This window comes from Aulostomus chinensis, chromosome 10 (genome assembly GCF_037954235.1).
Source record: "Aulostomus chinensis isolate RoL2024-O1b breed Wild chromosome 10, RoL_Achi_v1.0, whole genome shotgun sequence".
Lineage (NCBI taxonomy): Eukaryota > Metazoa > Chordata > Actinopteri > Syngnathiformes > Aulostomidae > Aulostomus > Aulostomus chinensis.
Window position 1 is genome coordinate 4,490,916 of NC_141329.1, and position 14,984 is coordinate 4,505,899.

Here is a 14,984-nt window from a genome sequence, read left to right on the forward strand (position 1 = left end):
CCCCCATGCTGCGTAAAACGGTTAATTGTTGCGTTTGTTTTTGGCTAACTGGAGTTTAGTTACGCCGTATCGTTTTACTTTCATCGTAATATATCCTGTTGTTTAATCCTTAGGTTTTCATTTTATTAAGACTGGAGTACAGGAAGCGAGTTACTGTCATGATTAATGTCTTGTTCCTCATGACCTTAACACCTGCAAAATATCCCACGTCTCCTCTCACGTTGGTATACGAATATTCTTGATTTGTTAAAACAGTTTCCTTTCATTATTGTGCTTAATTTACATTTCCTACATTTTTGGATTTTTAACTTTCTTGTCGATAATTTTGAAGGTGTTTTCATTACTTTTGCCAAAAGTTGTGTTGGTTTTTTTTTTTTGCCTGTTTGCACCAAATACTGAGTTACATCAATGTGTAAAAACTCAGTCAGCGGTTTTAGCTTTACACTACTTTCTAGTCCTTCTTACGGTGATAAATAATATCGACTGCAGTGGGAACACTGAGTTTCATCAGATGAAATGTTAAAATATAGTTTTTGTTGTCGTTCAGGAGAAAGAGCCGCGACTCCCTCGTTGGTGCGGGGAGAGAAACATCTTCTTCACAGCTGAGTGTGAGATCTTTGGTTTTACGTCGGGCTGGATGAATGACAGGCGTGTCAACCAATCAACAAACAGATCAGGCATAGCAACACCGCGCTGATTGGTCAGGAGCAGGGGTCAGTAACCAATGACCTTACTGAACACTCTAGCGTTTCCTAGACTATCTAGAAAACAGGACAAGTGTTGACTTTATGAAAGCAAATCTTTTTCAAAAGACAGAAGCGATGGCAGCGGTTGTTGTTCAATGAGCAGAAAACATACGAATGTATTTTTCATGTCGAAAAACAAGTTACAGTCGAAAAACAAGTTACAGTCCATTTTTTTCTTCCGCAGACGATATTTGTAAAGTTCTTGAACTACTCCACAGCGCCACCTGCTGCCTGTAGATGAAAAATATACGTAGCTGTAGCCCCCAAAAAGTATTTTTTTTTTACTTTTTTTTTGGGGGGGGGGGTGTATTTCATTATATTACAATTGTTAAAAACAGAGGGGTATTTTTACACCACACATACACGCAGTTTATAATAATGAGAGTTTATTGAAATGGATTTAAAATGCATTTCCAGTAGTCTCCATAAATTAAATGACATAACTCCATGAAGACTTTAAGCAGCCCAGTACCCACGACTGGTAAAATTCAGAACACATCCAAACACCTTGACATATATTCACACGTGCATGCAAACAAACAGTCGTGTCATCAAAACTGTAGTTTCGTATTTTTATGGCTGTTAAGATCTGCAACATTGATAGATGAGAGGCCGTTCTCTCAACTAATGTTGAAACTAGAGCAACATCAGTCCTCAAAGTAATCCCCAACACGCTGAGAGCCCCAATGAACCCCCAACAACAAACCACAATAGTGTTTTAACATAAGAAAAACAAACGTACAGTACATTCGACCAATACTACATTCATTAGTGACCCTGGCTGTGTGGTCACAAGTTTGGATTAGTCAGCGGTCTGATAATCCTCATTACACATTCTAACTGGGACACCTGCAGCCAAGAACCACTGTTTCTTTTTCTTTTCTTTTTTTAAACCACATTTCAATCAAATCAAGTCAATCAAAATGTGTCGGCGCGAGAGCTCACACGTTTGTCAGTGAAACCCCTCTGTGCTCTTTTTTTAACGATCACAATAACACAAGTGGGAAAAATGAGCCGTTATAAAAAAGGGAAACATGATTAAGTTTTACATTTTGTGCAAATTGTCCTCCTCAGTCGTTTCAGTTGACTCGGTGAAAATGTAGATGAAGCAGCTATAAACACCTATAACAGAGCGACACAACCACACCACCAACGGCCATTAAACATATAATAGTAGGTTTTATAGAACACGCCACAGTTACACGTCATTTTCCTGTGTTTACATTTATGTACAGAGTAACGAGAATGCCCACCTCAGTGCTGACCCTGCAGATTTGAACCCAAAACCTACCGAGGCCGTGTGAGTTTTCTGGTATCAATGACACTGACAACAATTAACGCTGCAGGTAAAAAAAAATATCTGACGACAGCATGAATTTTATTATTGCATGTGATTATAACATTGTAATGCAGCTAGAAAATCAAACGACGACAGCTGCACCTGCTGGTGTTTATACTCACAATACAGGAACTGCTTCACTGTAATACTGCAAACTCTGATGAACATACTCGAAAACATTTTAAAAATAAAAAAAATTTTAAAATGAATTCCCCACAGCAGAAAAAACACTCTCTAGTCAAAAGTCATGAAACCATTTGAAAATTAAAGGCTAAGAATATATCAAAATGTCGGGAGCAAAATTTCCCCAAGGTTCAGGAATTCTTTTAAAGATCACATGATTTAAAGACTAGAAATATATGACATTTATTCTGGTCTGTGCATTTGTGTGTGTGCGTGCGTGTGTGTGGCGAGGGGACAGAAAAACCAGGCAGATCATGAAACAGATAATAGATCCTCATCAGTGCAGGAAGTGACAGGGATCCCTACCACCTGTAACATGCAGTGCGTGCCGCTGGAATGCAGTAGAAGAGGCTGTGTGTGTGTGGGTGGGGCTGGTTTGGCAGGTCAGTCATCAATTCCTGCTGGGGGGGTGTAGATTTGGCAGGTCACTCTGGCTTAGAGATGCCATTCCGGCCCATGAAATCCTTAAGCTTGGTGGGAAAATCTGTCATAACCCCTGTGGCTCCCAAGTCAAACGCCCTCTGGAAGTCCTCGTCGTCATTCAGCACCCAAACGTACACCTGAAACCAGACGCACCACTTGAACGGTGAACGCCACTAACGGTCACCGTGGACTACATCTGAACATGTTGAGTCAGTCCGATCCACACCGTCACACATCTACAACCACAAAACACCCTCACTGCAACTACACTCACACCTCAAGGTGATAGAGGACGTTGTTCTTGGAGCACGTTCTATCAGAAATACAGTGACGCATCATCTTAGAAGGGGCGTCCGTTTGCAGCGGAGAACACCGACTCACCTGTATTCCTCTGGCAGTCAGATGTTGAAACAGAGATTTCCTCATCAACAATCTGCAAAAGAAACATTAAAGCTCATCAGCGAGGAGAAACTGCAAGTATAACAAAAGGTGGGAGATTCGGGAGCAGAACTAAACTCTTAAAATCAGCTCGCAGGAGGACTTTGTTTCATCCTCTCCTGTGACAGTCGCGACTAAGAAAGTTCTTCTTTAGTTCCAGAATATTGGGATAAATCCTTCATTCAGCACTCTTCCTTGATGCCAATGACATCGTCGCGTATCCCTACCTGAAGATTCAGTGCATTTTTTTTTAGTTTTGTAGTTTGAGTTTGCTCTTCATCTCACGGTCTCGCTACAAAACCAGCCGTCTTCCAGGGACAAATCGAGTTGAGTTGAGCATCTTTTAAAAACATCTTCAGTGCTCAGAGGGGAAACTAATATGATACGAAGAGTTGCAGCGATCTCATGATGGCAAATGGAAATGGCCTCTGGGTTTGACAAAATCTTTGTAAGTATATCAAAAATGACCAGATGCATGGAACGTTGAGATTAAAACACTGCAAAGCACCAAGACGACCGGATCCCTCCGATGCACAGGGATCTGCCTGTTCACCTGTCACTGCCTTATGTAGGCAAGTTCCCTCTGCGGTTACCTACCTGAGCCCTGAGCTGCACAGGTGAGGCAACCACATCAGAGATGATCAATATTTAAAATAAATAAATAAATAAATAAATATATTTTAAATCAACTTACGCGTCTGCCAGCCAGGTAATGAAGCGCTCACCCCTATTTAATCTGCCAGGATCCTGTAGTCTGTACAATCACAGAGGAAAGAAGTTAGACCGACCTGATGTAGTTGCCATGGTGACACACGCACAAGAAGTTGATCCGACAGTTGTTCAGAAATATCTTGATCAGGTTTATATTGTTCACTCGTCAAATGCAGCTGATTGGAACACGTCAGACCCAGTTTTTGGGGTGATGGGTTAAAGAACTATGTGAACATTTGGGAGGCGACAAACTTTAAACATTTAAATCACAAAATAACTTGTTGAGATTGAGGTTATGAGTCAGTAACCACGTAATGCCAGTGAGATTTTACTCAGTGGTTTTATGTGAGTATTTAGTACATAAATACTACAGTGGCTGTGTAATAAAAGAAATCACTTAATCCTTAATGAATGTTCAGCACGCGTAATCTGCTCTATGACCTTGATCCTTACACACACACACACACGCGCACGCACGCACACGCACGTCTGCGAATGTTTCGATTAATGACTTAATACGTGAGATCAACTTTCACACGTCGCTGTGGCCAAAATAAGGACAAAAAGGACAGAGTGCAAAGATTCAACGGAGAGCAAACATAAGGTACATTTGATTGTAGAGAACTAATCAAAAAGATGTGGAAAACTCCTGTATCTTCATGTTTGTCACAGAGAAGGGAGTGGATGGCAGTAAGTTAAACTCAATCACTCACTATTGAAAAACTTATTTTGATTCGATGCGTCTCCTGTAGAGTTTTGATCAGTAGCGGATGAAAGGAAGACATTCTCACAAATTTGGACGAAAGAGTATTTGCACAAAGCTCCTTGTCAGTGTGCGGCGTTGACCCTCGACCCGGTGGGTGGATGTCACGATGAGAAATGGAGACGCGCATCGGTGTTTTGTTTAACGACCATTTTCAATTGAAAAATCCCTCCACATAAGCATTTGAATTGAAGTATTTTCCCCTAAAATGAGAGTATTTAGAGAAAGATCAGCCTTGGCTTCGTGGAGGGTGTAATCAGTGTTAACCTTTATTTGAAGTTTGTAACATGATCACTTTGTTACAAAAAAACTCCAATCTTTTTTAAAACAGAACGTGATCTTTGACCTAAAGCAATCGAATATCGGACGCTCGTAGTCTGATATTGACTTCTGTGTCCGTCTGGCTATCAGTGTCCTGTTGTACAACACCTTAAAGAGGACAGTGATACTTTAGCCAGAAGCTCTACATCGTCACGTAGCAAGTTGAAATACCTACTTGGTAATAATAGAGGGCATTGGTATCTCCAAAAACTGCTCCTTAAGGGGAACAAAGGGGAGGAGGCCGGTGTAGAAGAGGCCTAACAGCTGCAACACTCTGGGGAGGCTGAACAACACTGGAATACGAGGGTTCTACAAAACACACACATGCAAGCAGGATTTAGTAGGTTCCCTCTAGAGCAGAGCTCACCAGGGAGGGTCTGGAAGTGAAAATCCTGTTCAGAGAAACCACAGAGGAGTTGTTCATCAGCCAAAATATGAGGCCGTCTGAGGTCGACTTACATTTGTAGGATATCAAGCTTGTTTTATTAGCGATCTCACTGAGAATTACTACACTACCCACAATCCCAAAGCAACGTGCTGTTATCCTGGGAGTTCATTTGCAACAACAAAAACAATAAGTCGGTCATGAAATGAAGTCATTTTAACAAACTTGGGTCAGAAAAGTAGTTTGCAATGCCTTATGGGATGAGTAGTTCCTTGAGATTATTAGGTATACAGCCTTTTTCTCTGTTTTCCTATCAGTTGTTTATCTTTTGCAAAATCAATTATTTCATAATTATGACTCGTCTGCTCGCTGGTTGGCTTGACAACAGGCTGATACCTCTGAATATCAGTAATTCTTCTAACCGTATCTAAATGGGAGATTTACTTTTGGAACCAGTCCCACTCACGGTTGAGCTCCACTCACACACTGATGAATCTGTAGTTTTAAAAAGGCTCGTGATTATTTGTCTGCAACTGCGTAGACGAATAAGAACTGATTTCATACCAACAAGTCATTCGTAGCAAAGTAATTACACCTTGGTTTTCTCCACAAAGAACCTCTGGATGTAACAGATTCAGCACGGACGCCTATTAACTGCGACATAAAGCCTATCACAGCACAGGTCTATTACCGCTGGCAGTGATACTATTTCTTGCTGATGGAGATACTGCGCACCCGCTGAACTAAAGGCTGCACACCACATGAAAACACACCTCTTTGTAACACTTCTTGACGATCTGGTTGCTGGCGTTGCCCCAGACAGTCAGGTGCTCCCTGTCGTATTTAACCACCAGCTCAGACACCTGCAAGAGTAATGAGGCGTTATTAAAGTCACTCCCTGATGGTTCCATCTGTCATCCATCGATCAACTTGTGATGAGCAAGAGGGGGCAAAGGGCGCTGAAGCATGTGATTACACAACAGAATCTGTTTACAACTTCTGGTTCTGCCTTCCAGGAAATATACGTTCTAAAAGCAAAAAAACCAACAACCAAGTAACACAAGTGGGATACGTTTCAAGGTTTAAAGCGGCAAAGAGGTGAAACACAAGCAAACACACCTTCTTGATGAGTGTGTCGTCGTTGACCTTGATGTCAATGTTGACAGGGGTATTAGGGAATGCATCAAAGACGTCCCTGAGGAGAGGGATGCGTTTGTCCTCCCCTCCCTCGCAGTAACACTCTGTATAGACGAGGACATGAGGACAACACGCTCGGTTTTAGATGAGAACCACGGCCGAGGTCGTTTCTACCTTGCAAAATAAAACTGAATTTTTTTTTTTTTTTAAATAAACGGAAATGTTCACAGATTGAGTGACTCTGGTCGAGATACTCACCTCTTTGAAAAGTGACACCCAGCTTGCAGAGGTACGGCGGGAGCTCCTAGAGAGAGCGCACAGCAGCTAGCGGTTAACAAATATAGTTCACGGAACCTGAAAGGTCAAATACGGAGGCGGCAGAGTGGGACTGGAGTGTTCAGATTAATGACAGCCAGTATAAGGAAGGCAAGGACACCCCAGGGGACGATTAATGCGAGGAGCTCCGAGGCCAAATTAACACTGCAGTAAATAGTCATTCTGCTGGCATTAAACAGGAGTGCTGATGTGACAGTTAACTGTTGGCCTTTAAATGTCCCACAATAACAGGAGCTTCACTACGTAACACAGGGACATCATTATTTATCACTGTATTGAGCGGGAATCTCTACATGTGCAAGAATTAACCAAAGACTCTTCAAGCATTTCTGCTGGACCTGATAATATTGAATCAGGCAAAAGGTCAACATGAGAGAAGATCATGTGACAAAGTCAGGTGACTTAGTCACAGTTTACACAAACATAACAAGAGACCGCTGCGTGTTCTTTTGCTTAAGCATGTAGATTTTTATTTAGATTTATTAATTCACACATTTACCAAAATCTATTTAAACTGAAACATTAAAAATGCTTGTCAAAGCCAAAATTGATATCTGTGACTACTTTAGATAAATGAATTACTGTCATATACATCATTTACCTTTTTTTTTAATTCAAAGGCTAATTTCAAATGAGAGCGAAGGAGTGCAAGGTTAACTTTAAGCAGCCTCCCTTTTGGGAGGCTGCCTATAAAGACGCGGGTCACTAATGAGCTTCCAAAGCAGCAACTCACAGCGTAGGCCATGTCGCAGATGTTGGCGTTGATGCCGGTGGCCCTCTGCAGGTGTGGGTCATGTGACACCACTACCTGTTCATCTTTAGTCAGGTGGCAGTCCAGCTCCAGCATGTCGGTGCCCACGTCCACAGCGCTGGATGAGCCAACACACAGCACACACAAGTATGACTAAACACACACTTGTCAATTCACAGCCAGCATGAAACGTTACACGCACACTGGTGCTGGTCTGATTCTGATAGTGGAAATGCTGCCGATACTGGCGAAAAATGCAGGATTGGTATCGGCGAGGTAGCAGGGCTCCACACTGGTGTGACACCAGATCGCTCATTAGCCCTGAAATGGAACCCTGCTAGTTCCCAGTTAGCCCAGTCACCTCTGACTAATTGCATCCAGGAAAAGGTTCCTACACATCCTTTTTTTTTTTTTTTTTTTTTTTTTACATACTTTTTACAATGACTTTTCTCAGCCTTTGAGGAATATTTTGATGACTAAACGTTCTCTGAAATAGCACACACATAAGAAAATAAACTGAGAAATCTGTGTCAAAACGTACCAGCCAACAGTTAATTAAATGAATGAGAAGCTACATGGATGGAGAAAAGATGAACACGCACCAAAGTCAACAAATAGTAATCTAAGATGTGTTTCTCAGTTGATCTTAAAAGAACTGCATATATCCAAGTAATTGTGAGGTCAATTTCCAATTTTTCCTCATATCTACACAAAGTTTGCTCATACCAAGCGCATGACCGCTCACACAAGTGTGATGGAGGGTGTACACTGGAACCGGCTCCTGATGAAGCCTTCACAGGAAACTGAAATTAGCTGCTAAGTGAGTTCAGGTGTCAGAATCAGATCAGCTGAGGCTCCCACACCTCACCAGTATCTCATGATGGTGGTGATGGAAAAAAAAAAAACAGAAGAAAGACGCAAATATAGACAAGAAAAAAAAACAGGGAGCGGTCAAAAGTTGATCACCGCAAAGCTCAAATGACGCACTGCCAACAATCACAAACATCTGTCATGTTTCACACAAACATGTACCAAAAAACCCACATAAAAAAAAACAACAACAACAACAACAACAAACACATCCAAAAATGATTGCGCTGGGTGCTGGACAGGAGTGCATCTCCAACAAAAGAGAGCGAGTCCAACCCCCTGAAGCTGTTCGTCCAATGTTCAATGATTTATCACCATGCGATGATTCACGCAACATCAAGGAGGCAATACTTCCTAATTGCACTCTATATGTAGCTTGCATACAGGTAATGAGTTAAGTTTATACTCCGATATATATCTATAGTCTTATAATGGATAACTGATCACGTGATTTGTCAAGTGACCTTTGGGTTGCACATATGGAGGAGTGTATCCTCATTTGACTCATACAGACAGGCTGACACCAAATTAACAGCTGGTTTCCACTCACTGTTTGAAAGCTGCCATTGTGTTTTCCAGGTTTTCACCTGCTCCTGCAATGCAAAAATACAATTTGTGCCATCAACATACCTAAAAGGAATAGTTTCTATTACATTTAAGAGTTGTTGTTTTTTTTAATTATTATTATTCCACTATACGTCAGGCATTAATGTGGATGCTTCTTTATCTTGAGGTGACGCGTTAGTGAAGCCCAGCTGACTCACCTCCCCGGTGGGAGATGTGCTTGCTGAGGAAGGACTCTCGCTTCCTCCGGTGCAACAGATAGGGGCATTTCAGCAGCAGCGCAGAGGTGAGCACGTAGCCCGTAACCGTCGACAGGACGTACACGGCGGCGCACATCGCCTGTCAGCGACCTGTAAACAACCGATGACAAACCTGCGATGAGTAAATCCAACAATCCATACTCCAAAGACGCGATACTCAGGTAATATTACTCTAAGAAACCATGACAGGTAGCATAACGTCAGCGGTAACTTAGCTAATGCTAGCTTACAGCAGCTTACCTCTCTTACCTTTCTCATCAAATCGTTCAATTGTCCACTTGTCTGGGGGTCAGACACCTCGATACTCCGATTACCTGCCAGTCAATGTTGAGGCATGTGCACTGCTAGTCACTGCGGATGAGGGTGAACTGGATAAGCGGCGTCACCTCCACTGACTGCAGCTCCGCTGCTGTTTCTGACGACCGGCTGCTCTCAGCTGTTTGCTAGCGGCTGTTCTTCTTCTTCGCCTGAGTAATTGGTGGCTTGCAAACAAGCGTAGAGGTGCGTCATCGCCACCTACCGTACTACAGACAGAAAGTTTCGGACACAAACGTACTTCAGTACAGCGGAGGCGTCAGAAAACCCTGTGCCATCAAAGTATAGATCAGTATTTATTGAACAAAATCTTAAAATGATTCGCAAAACCTTGAATATCTCTCACACACTTTTGTATTTTATGTACAATAAAATGTATTTCTATTGTGAGAGGTGAGAGCTCTATAAACAAGCCCTTTTTTGTCACACTGTCGTTAAAAATGCAGTTGTAATGCAGGATATGAAACCCATTGAAACAAAGAATTGAAATGTATCAACTCAATAAGCTGCAATTATTTTTGTGTTTTTTTTTTTTCTTTTCTGTCTGCTCCACTGCTGGGTGGGCGTAAATCAACGTATTAAAATGTGGATGCTGACTTGTTCTCTACATCTTTTTCATCATCCGCCAAAAAAGGAGCTTCACCGGGAGGACGTCACAAATCGAAGGGTCATGGTATCCACCCAGATCCTCGCAAGTCTAGCAGGTATGCTGACCAGAGTCCATGGCACTGTCGCACGCAGGTGATAAAAAAAAAAAAAACTGACCACCATAAATGTTTATTCCTCGATGCCTCGACCAACATCGTGCATGTGAATGAATGAATGAGGCAGTGTTTTAAAGCACTTTGGACATTATGAAGCTGCTATCCTTTTTCAAAGTTTACACTCACGTTGTAAGAGCAAAATGAACACCAGATGATGCTCATGAGCACGCTGGATGTGACAAGATCTGCTGGGATTCAGTCACACAAAAGTGACATCTGATAGCCATAGCGCTTTACTCGGTGTCTTCTTACACGCCTTGCATTGTACACAAGTATCGTCAACAACATCAGCCGCTCTCACTGAAGAATGTTAACCAGATCACCTTCGTGGAACAATGTCCAAGTCAAAATCTGCCATTTATACCAGTCAAAGTTCACATTCTGCAATAAAGGGAGGCGAGATACACTCCCTGAAGACGACAACACAGCATTATGTTCCGGTCATGGTGGTTAAATAACTGAGAGGCCAGACGTTTTGTTTTTTTTTGTTTTGGTTTTTTGATGCGGCTCCAGATTTGTTCTCAATTCAAGCAAAGTGCTCACAAAATGTCTCAAGGGTTAGCAAACGTCCTGGAGGAGTGGAAATGCCTGGAAGAGGAGTATCAAAGTGCTCAGGTCAGAAACTGACCGTTGCCTGCCAACATTTTTTCAGTTTCATATTCTTCCCGTTGTGTCTGTCAATTGGGACGATGTTATTTATGTTATGTTCTGTTATTTGTTTCCACCTGTAAATCTGCAGTGTATGAGAAATATTCAGTTCATAACAAATATGCTGTACATATTCAGATGACAATCAAAAAATAGAGATTCAAAGTAGCGAATGTTTCTACTAATCTATATTGTCCTTAATATCATATCTCTGTCCTCCAGGAGACACACAGGATGTACCTTCAGAAACTGGATGAAATCTCTAAATTGCAAAGCAGCTGCTCTTCCTCTATTTCCCTTCAGCAGAAAAGGATCAGGGAGCTGTCGGGCCTTGTGAAGCAGTAGGTGCAGTTTACCCACGCAGATCGGTACAGGGCATCAGCTCGCTCAGAGAAAAGCGTTGTGATACGAACCTGTGGTTGTGTGTCATCCATCAGATGCAGAAAAGGACAATCGGAAGAAGATTGTAAGACCCTGGATGAGATAAAAGAGAAAATCAAGATGCGACTAAATGCTTTTTTTGAAATGCAGGCTTTTCTTCCCAAGGAAAACGGGTGATTTACATTTATCGTCTACATGAACCGAATTGATGAAATCCGTTTGTGCATTTCAAGTTACTTAAGGTTTGGTTCTCTGTCCAGGCTGTACCTCAGTCTAGTTCTTGGAAACGTGAACGTGACTCTTCTCAGCAAACAGTCGAAGTAAGATCATCTGAATTCCACACATTTCCTTTGTTTGTCTGGTAACATTTGTCTGGTTTTACTGGCTTTTTCTCAGTTGGTAACTCTGAAGATCAAACTGTGAATTTTTCATCCCACCCAGTAAGACAGTGTATCACCGATGCTCTACTCCGATTAATATCAGAGTCATCATTTATTTCCTTCAGTCAAAACAGAGAAAATGTTTTCTTGACGCAAGAATTTCTGGTATACGTATGTCTTTAGTTTTGAAAAGAACCGACTGAGAAACTGTGACTTGAATTGGTCTGTTAACAGATTTGCCTACAAAGATGAATATGAGACCTTCAAGCTGTGCCTGACTGTCATCCTGCTGCTGTTCTCCTTCATATGTTACTTTTTTCTGAGCTACAGGTAAGTTTAGAACATCTGCAGCATCCACGTCTGTCACTTCGGGTTTGTTTTACATGTTAATTTGTGTTTTTGTTTTTGGCTTTTAGATTTCTTGATGCGATCCTTAATTTCCTGCTGGTGTGGTATTACTGCACGTTAACTATCCGGGAAAGTATCCTCATCAAGAACGGCTCCAGGTCAGCACAGACGCCACCACCACTGATCCTGTCGGACTGTTCATCGAGAAAATTTAACCAGCTGAACCTCCTTTCTCATGCTTTCAAACAAATATGTAATGAAATGTACATTACATGTTACAGAATCAAAGGCTGGTGGGTTTTCCATCACTACATCTCAGCTTTTCTGTCTGGTGTCATGCTGACATGGTGAGTAGAGAGGAAGAACAAAATCAGCGACGGTGACTAAAGTTTAACCTCAAGTTCAACTCTTGTATTTGTTTCTGAAATATTTGAAAGAATAAGAACAAGAATTCTTTATTAATCCCACACAAGGGGAACTGAAATAGTTTCAGCAGCATCTACAGAGGGAAGAAGAAAGGATAATATGAATTAAAGAATGAAAGAAAATATTTATGATATAATAAGCAAAAACTAAAATTAATAAAATATTAACATTTATATTGGACAATTTACAATTTAAAAAAATCTTTACATGAAGTATGAAAAATAGGAATATGTTATTGCACATTTAATTGCAATTAAATTGAAAGAACCAGTTAATCATAAATTGAACCTCATTTTTTACCCTCAACAGGTTACCAAGCCACAAGCCACTAAACAAAACCCCACAAATTAAAAAAAAAAAAACCTAACAGTGTTGGGCTAGGCTCCTTTTTGAATCCCACCAAGTGCACAACTTAATAAAAGTCCACTTTAACCGATCAAAACATGCAACTCAATTTTTTTGACAACCAAACCTTCCAATAGTCACGGCGTGTTTTAAGTTAATTTAGGTCCATTTCAAATCAAAATCAAATCAAAAATGTTAGAACGTGCTGACGAGGTTGTTTCTCACCAAACTTTAGAACATTTATAACTGTGTGTACACAGCTGAATTGTTTCCCTTTTTTAATGAAGGACTGATTGACCATTTCGCGTTTAAGGATCTGAATATTTCTGACACAAGCATTGCTACATAATGACAAACGTTCTTCATTTCCACACTCAAGGCCGGATGGAACCCTGTACAAGATATTCAGGAACCAGTTCCTCGCCTACTCGCTGTACCAAAGTGAGGTTGCATGTTTGGGGAAGTTTTCCTGCGTCAAACCAAAGTCTTTTTGTCTTTTCTTCTAAGTTTTCCTTTCATGTGGATGACAGGTTTTGTTCAGTGTCTGCAGTGCTACTATCAGAGCGGATGTTTGTACAGACTCAGGGCTCTGGGAGAGAGACACAACATGGATCTGACCGTGGGTGAGACGCTGAAGTCACACACCAAGGACACCCGTGATGCTCCAAGCATGTCTGCCGTTGATCATGTTTCAATGATGTGGACGTTACAACAATAAACCTGTTTGCTTGACGTTTCAGAGGGATTTCAGTCATGGATGTGGAAAGGGCTGACGTTCCTTCTGCCGTTCCTTTTTTTAGGTCATGTAAGTACAACCACATATGATTCGCAGTTGTGAAACTTCCTCAAATTATTTACCTTGTCATGGTTTCAACTGGATTACATGGAGGGTTCGATAAAAACTGCTGATGTCATGCTAGTGATCTTGCATATTCGGGCACTCTAAGTTTGGGGAGTCACAGGTCTGTGCTTGCATGGTTGAATAAATCATTTCAACCCCCCCCCATCTAAGTGCTTGTGTTTGGTCTTGTAGTTCTGGCAGCTCTTCAACAGCGTGACTCTCTTCAGAATGGCTCAACTCCCAGACTGTAAAGAAGGGCAGGTCAGCACTCCCACTACACAGTCCGCGAGTGTTCTGACACGTTCTGTTGAATACGTGACACTGCACATCTGCCTCCACTCACCAAGTATTTACACCACTATATGTATGTGTGGCCCCAAAGCACTCACTCACAGTAACTGCTGACTTGGTATTGCATTTTTCTTTCCTCTGTCCATGAACATAGAGGGTGAAAAGTACATCCGAATGTTTAGAAATACTATCTATCATCTCTGAGTTATTTTCACGTTTGTACAAGTGCTTTATTTTCATATCTATTTGTGAACGTCAGGTGATGATGTGCAGCGTCTGCTTCCTCGTTCTCTTCATGGGGAACTTCTTCACTACTGTTGCTGTGGTACGTCAGAAGATCAAGAGCAGGAACCAGAAACTCAAGAATCTGTGATACACAAGAATCATATCAATAAAATATGCAAAATTTCCAACTCTGCCATTACTGGTGACATGCTATGAAATATACTCCTACCACCACCACTACTACTACTTACAGCAAAATCTCTGTAGGGCATGCAGAAATAATTATAAATAAATAAAATAATTAATATAAATGTGCAATTCGGTGAAACAGTTATTAATCATGCTTCATGCTGTCTTTTTGTTTTCTGTGCATTTTTGTGTTCGGCCATTTCTGTGTTCGTGTTGATTGTGTTTCTTTATTCTTTTACCTGGTTGAGCTGAGTTGAGCTGGTTTAGTTTGTGCTGAGTGGGCTCATTCGGAATGGAATGTCTTTGCAAGCTTTAATAAAGTAAATCCTATGATATCAATTTTTTTTAAAATTTAATGTTTGTTATTGTGTTTGTGATGCATCTGATAATAGAACAAGTAGTTATAAGATATGAGGTATATTTTATTTTATTTTATTCTGCTTTTACATGTGCTGGTAAAAATTTTTACTTTTTACCACTAAGAAATTAAAGTATAGTTTACAGCTTTTAGTTCTGCTTGTGTTTTAAGCTTTTACATGAGTTAGATGAAACCAGCCACAAGTAAAGCAGCGCCCCCCTCACAAGTGTCTACATAAAAAAATCA

General features: G+C 41.1%; 2 protein-coding genes across 6 annotated transcripts in view; one reads left to right on the forward strand and one right to left on the reverse strand.

The window, feature by feature from the left end:
- The window catches only part of LOC147254121 (transmembrane protein 120A-A-like), a 35,737-nt gene extending 20,812 nt beyond the window's left edge, over positions 1-14,925 (forward strand). The window contains exons 1-13 of one of the 4 annotated variants that reach the window (XM_086215681.1): positions 8,793-9,388; positions 10,177-10,246; positions 11,177-11,295; positions 11,392-11,508; positions 11,596-11,655; positions 11,950-12,045; positions 12,132-12,221; positions 12,345-12,410; positions 13,214-13,275; positions 13,365-13,457; positions 13,575-13,639; positions 13,868-13,936; positions 14,226-14,925. In XM_086215681.1, the coding sequence (XP_086071807.1) occupies positions 11,189-11,295; positions 11,392-11,508; positions 11,596-11,655; positions 11,950-12,045; positions 12,132-12,221; positions 12,345-12,410; positions 13,214-13,275; positions 13,365-13,457; positions 13,575-13,639; positions 13,868-13,936; positions 14,226-14,339 (939 nt within the window). In that variant the 5' untranslated portion in view covers positions 8,793-9,388; positions 10,177-10,246; positions 11,177-11,188 and the 3' untranslated portion in view covers positions 14,340-14,925. Of the gene's footprint in view, positions 1-8,792; positions 9,389-10,176; positions 10,247-10,301; positions 10,922-11,176; positions 11,296-11,391; positions 11,509-11,595; positions 11,656-11,949; positions 12,046-12,131; positions 12,222-12,344; positions 12,411-13,213; positions 13,276-13,364; positions 13,458-13,574; positions 13,640-13,867; positions 13,937-14,225 lie in introns of those variants that run through there. The other 3 variants (XM_086215682.1, XM_086215680.1, XM_086215683.1) reach the window with 3 other exon arrangements.
- gdpd1 (glycerophosphodiester phosphodiesterase domain containing 1) lies at positions 1,122-9,701 on the reverse strand. 2 transcript variants are annotated; one of them, XM_086215684.1, is made up of 11 exons: positions 9,477-9,701; positions 9,168-9,317; positions 8,954-8,996; positions 7,516-7,651; positions 6,705-6,750; positions 6,429-6,550; positions 6,083-6,172; positions 5,100-5,233; positions 3,824-3,883; positions 3,073-3,124; positions 1,122-2,828 (listed from the first exon to the last, which is right to left on the reverse strand). In XM_086215684.1, exons 2-11 carry the CDS (start codon positions 9,301-9,303, stop codon positions 2,694-2,696), a joined length of 954 nt encoding a protein of 317 aa, XP_086071810.1. In that variant the 5' UTR covers positions 9,304-9,317; positions 9,477-9,701; the 3' UTR covers positions 1,122-2,693. The 2 variants fall into 2 exon arrangements, with proteins under 2 accessions (XP_086071810.1, XP_086071811.1); XM_086215685.1 differs by having other exon boundaries at positions 9,468-9,701.
- Positions 14,926-14,984: the final 59 nt, after the last annotated feature.

Bases quoted from the DNA above. Each gene is read 5' to 3' on its own strand.
- gdpd1 (XM_086215684.1), bottom strand. From the start codon at position 9,303: ATGTGCGCCGCCGTGTACGTCCTGTCGACGGTTACGGGCTACGTGCTC. The intron at 8,997-9,167 runs GTGAGTCAGCTG...TTTGCATTGCAG, and splicing joins GCACATCTCCCACCGGGGAG to GAGCAGGTGAAAACCTGGAA. The intron at 6,173-6,428 runs GTGTGTTTGCTT...TTACTCTTGCAG, and splicing joins ACGACACACTCATCAAGAAG to GTGTCTGAGCTGGTGGTTAA.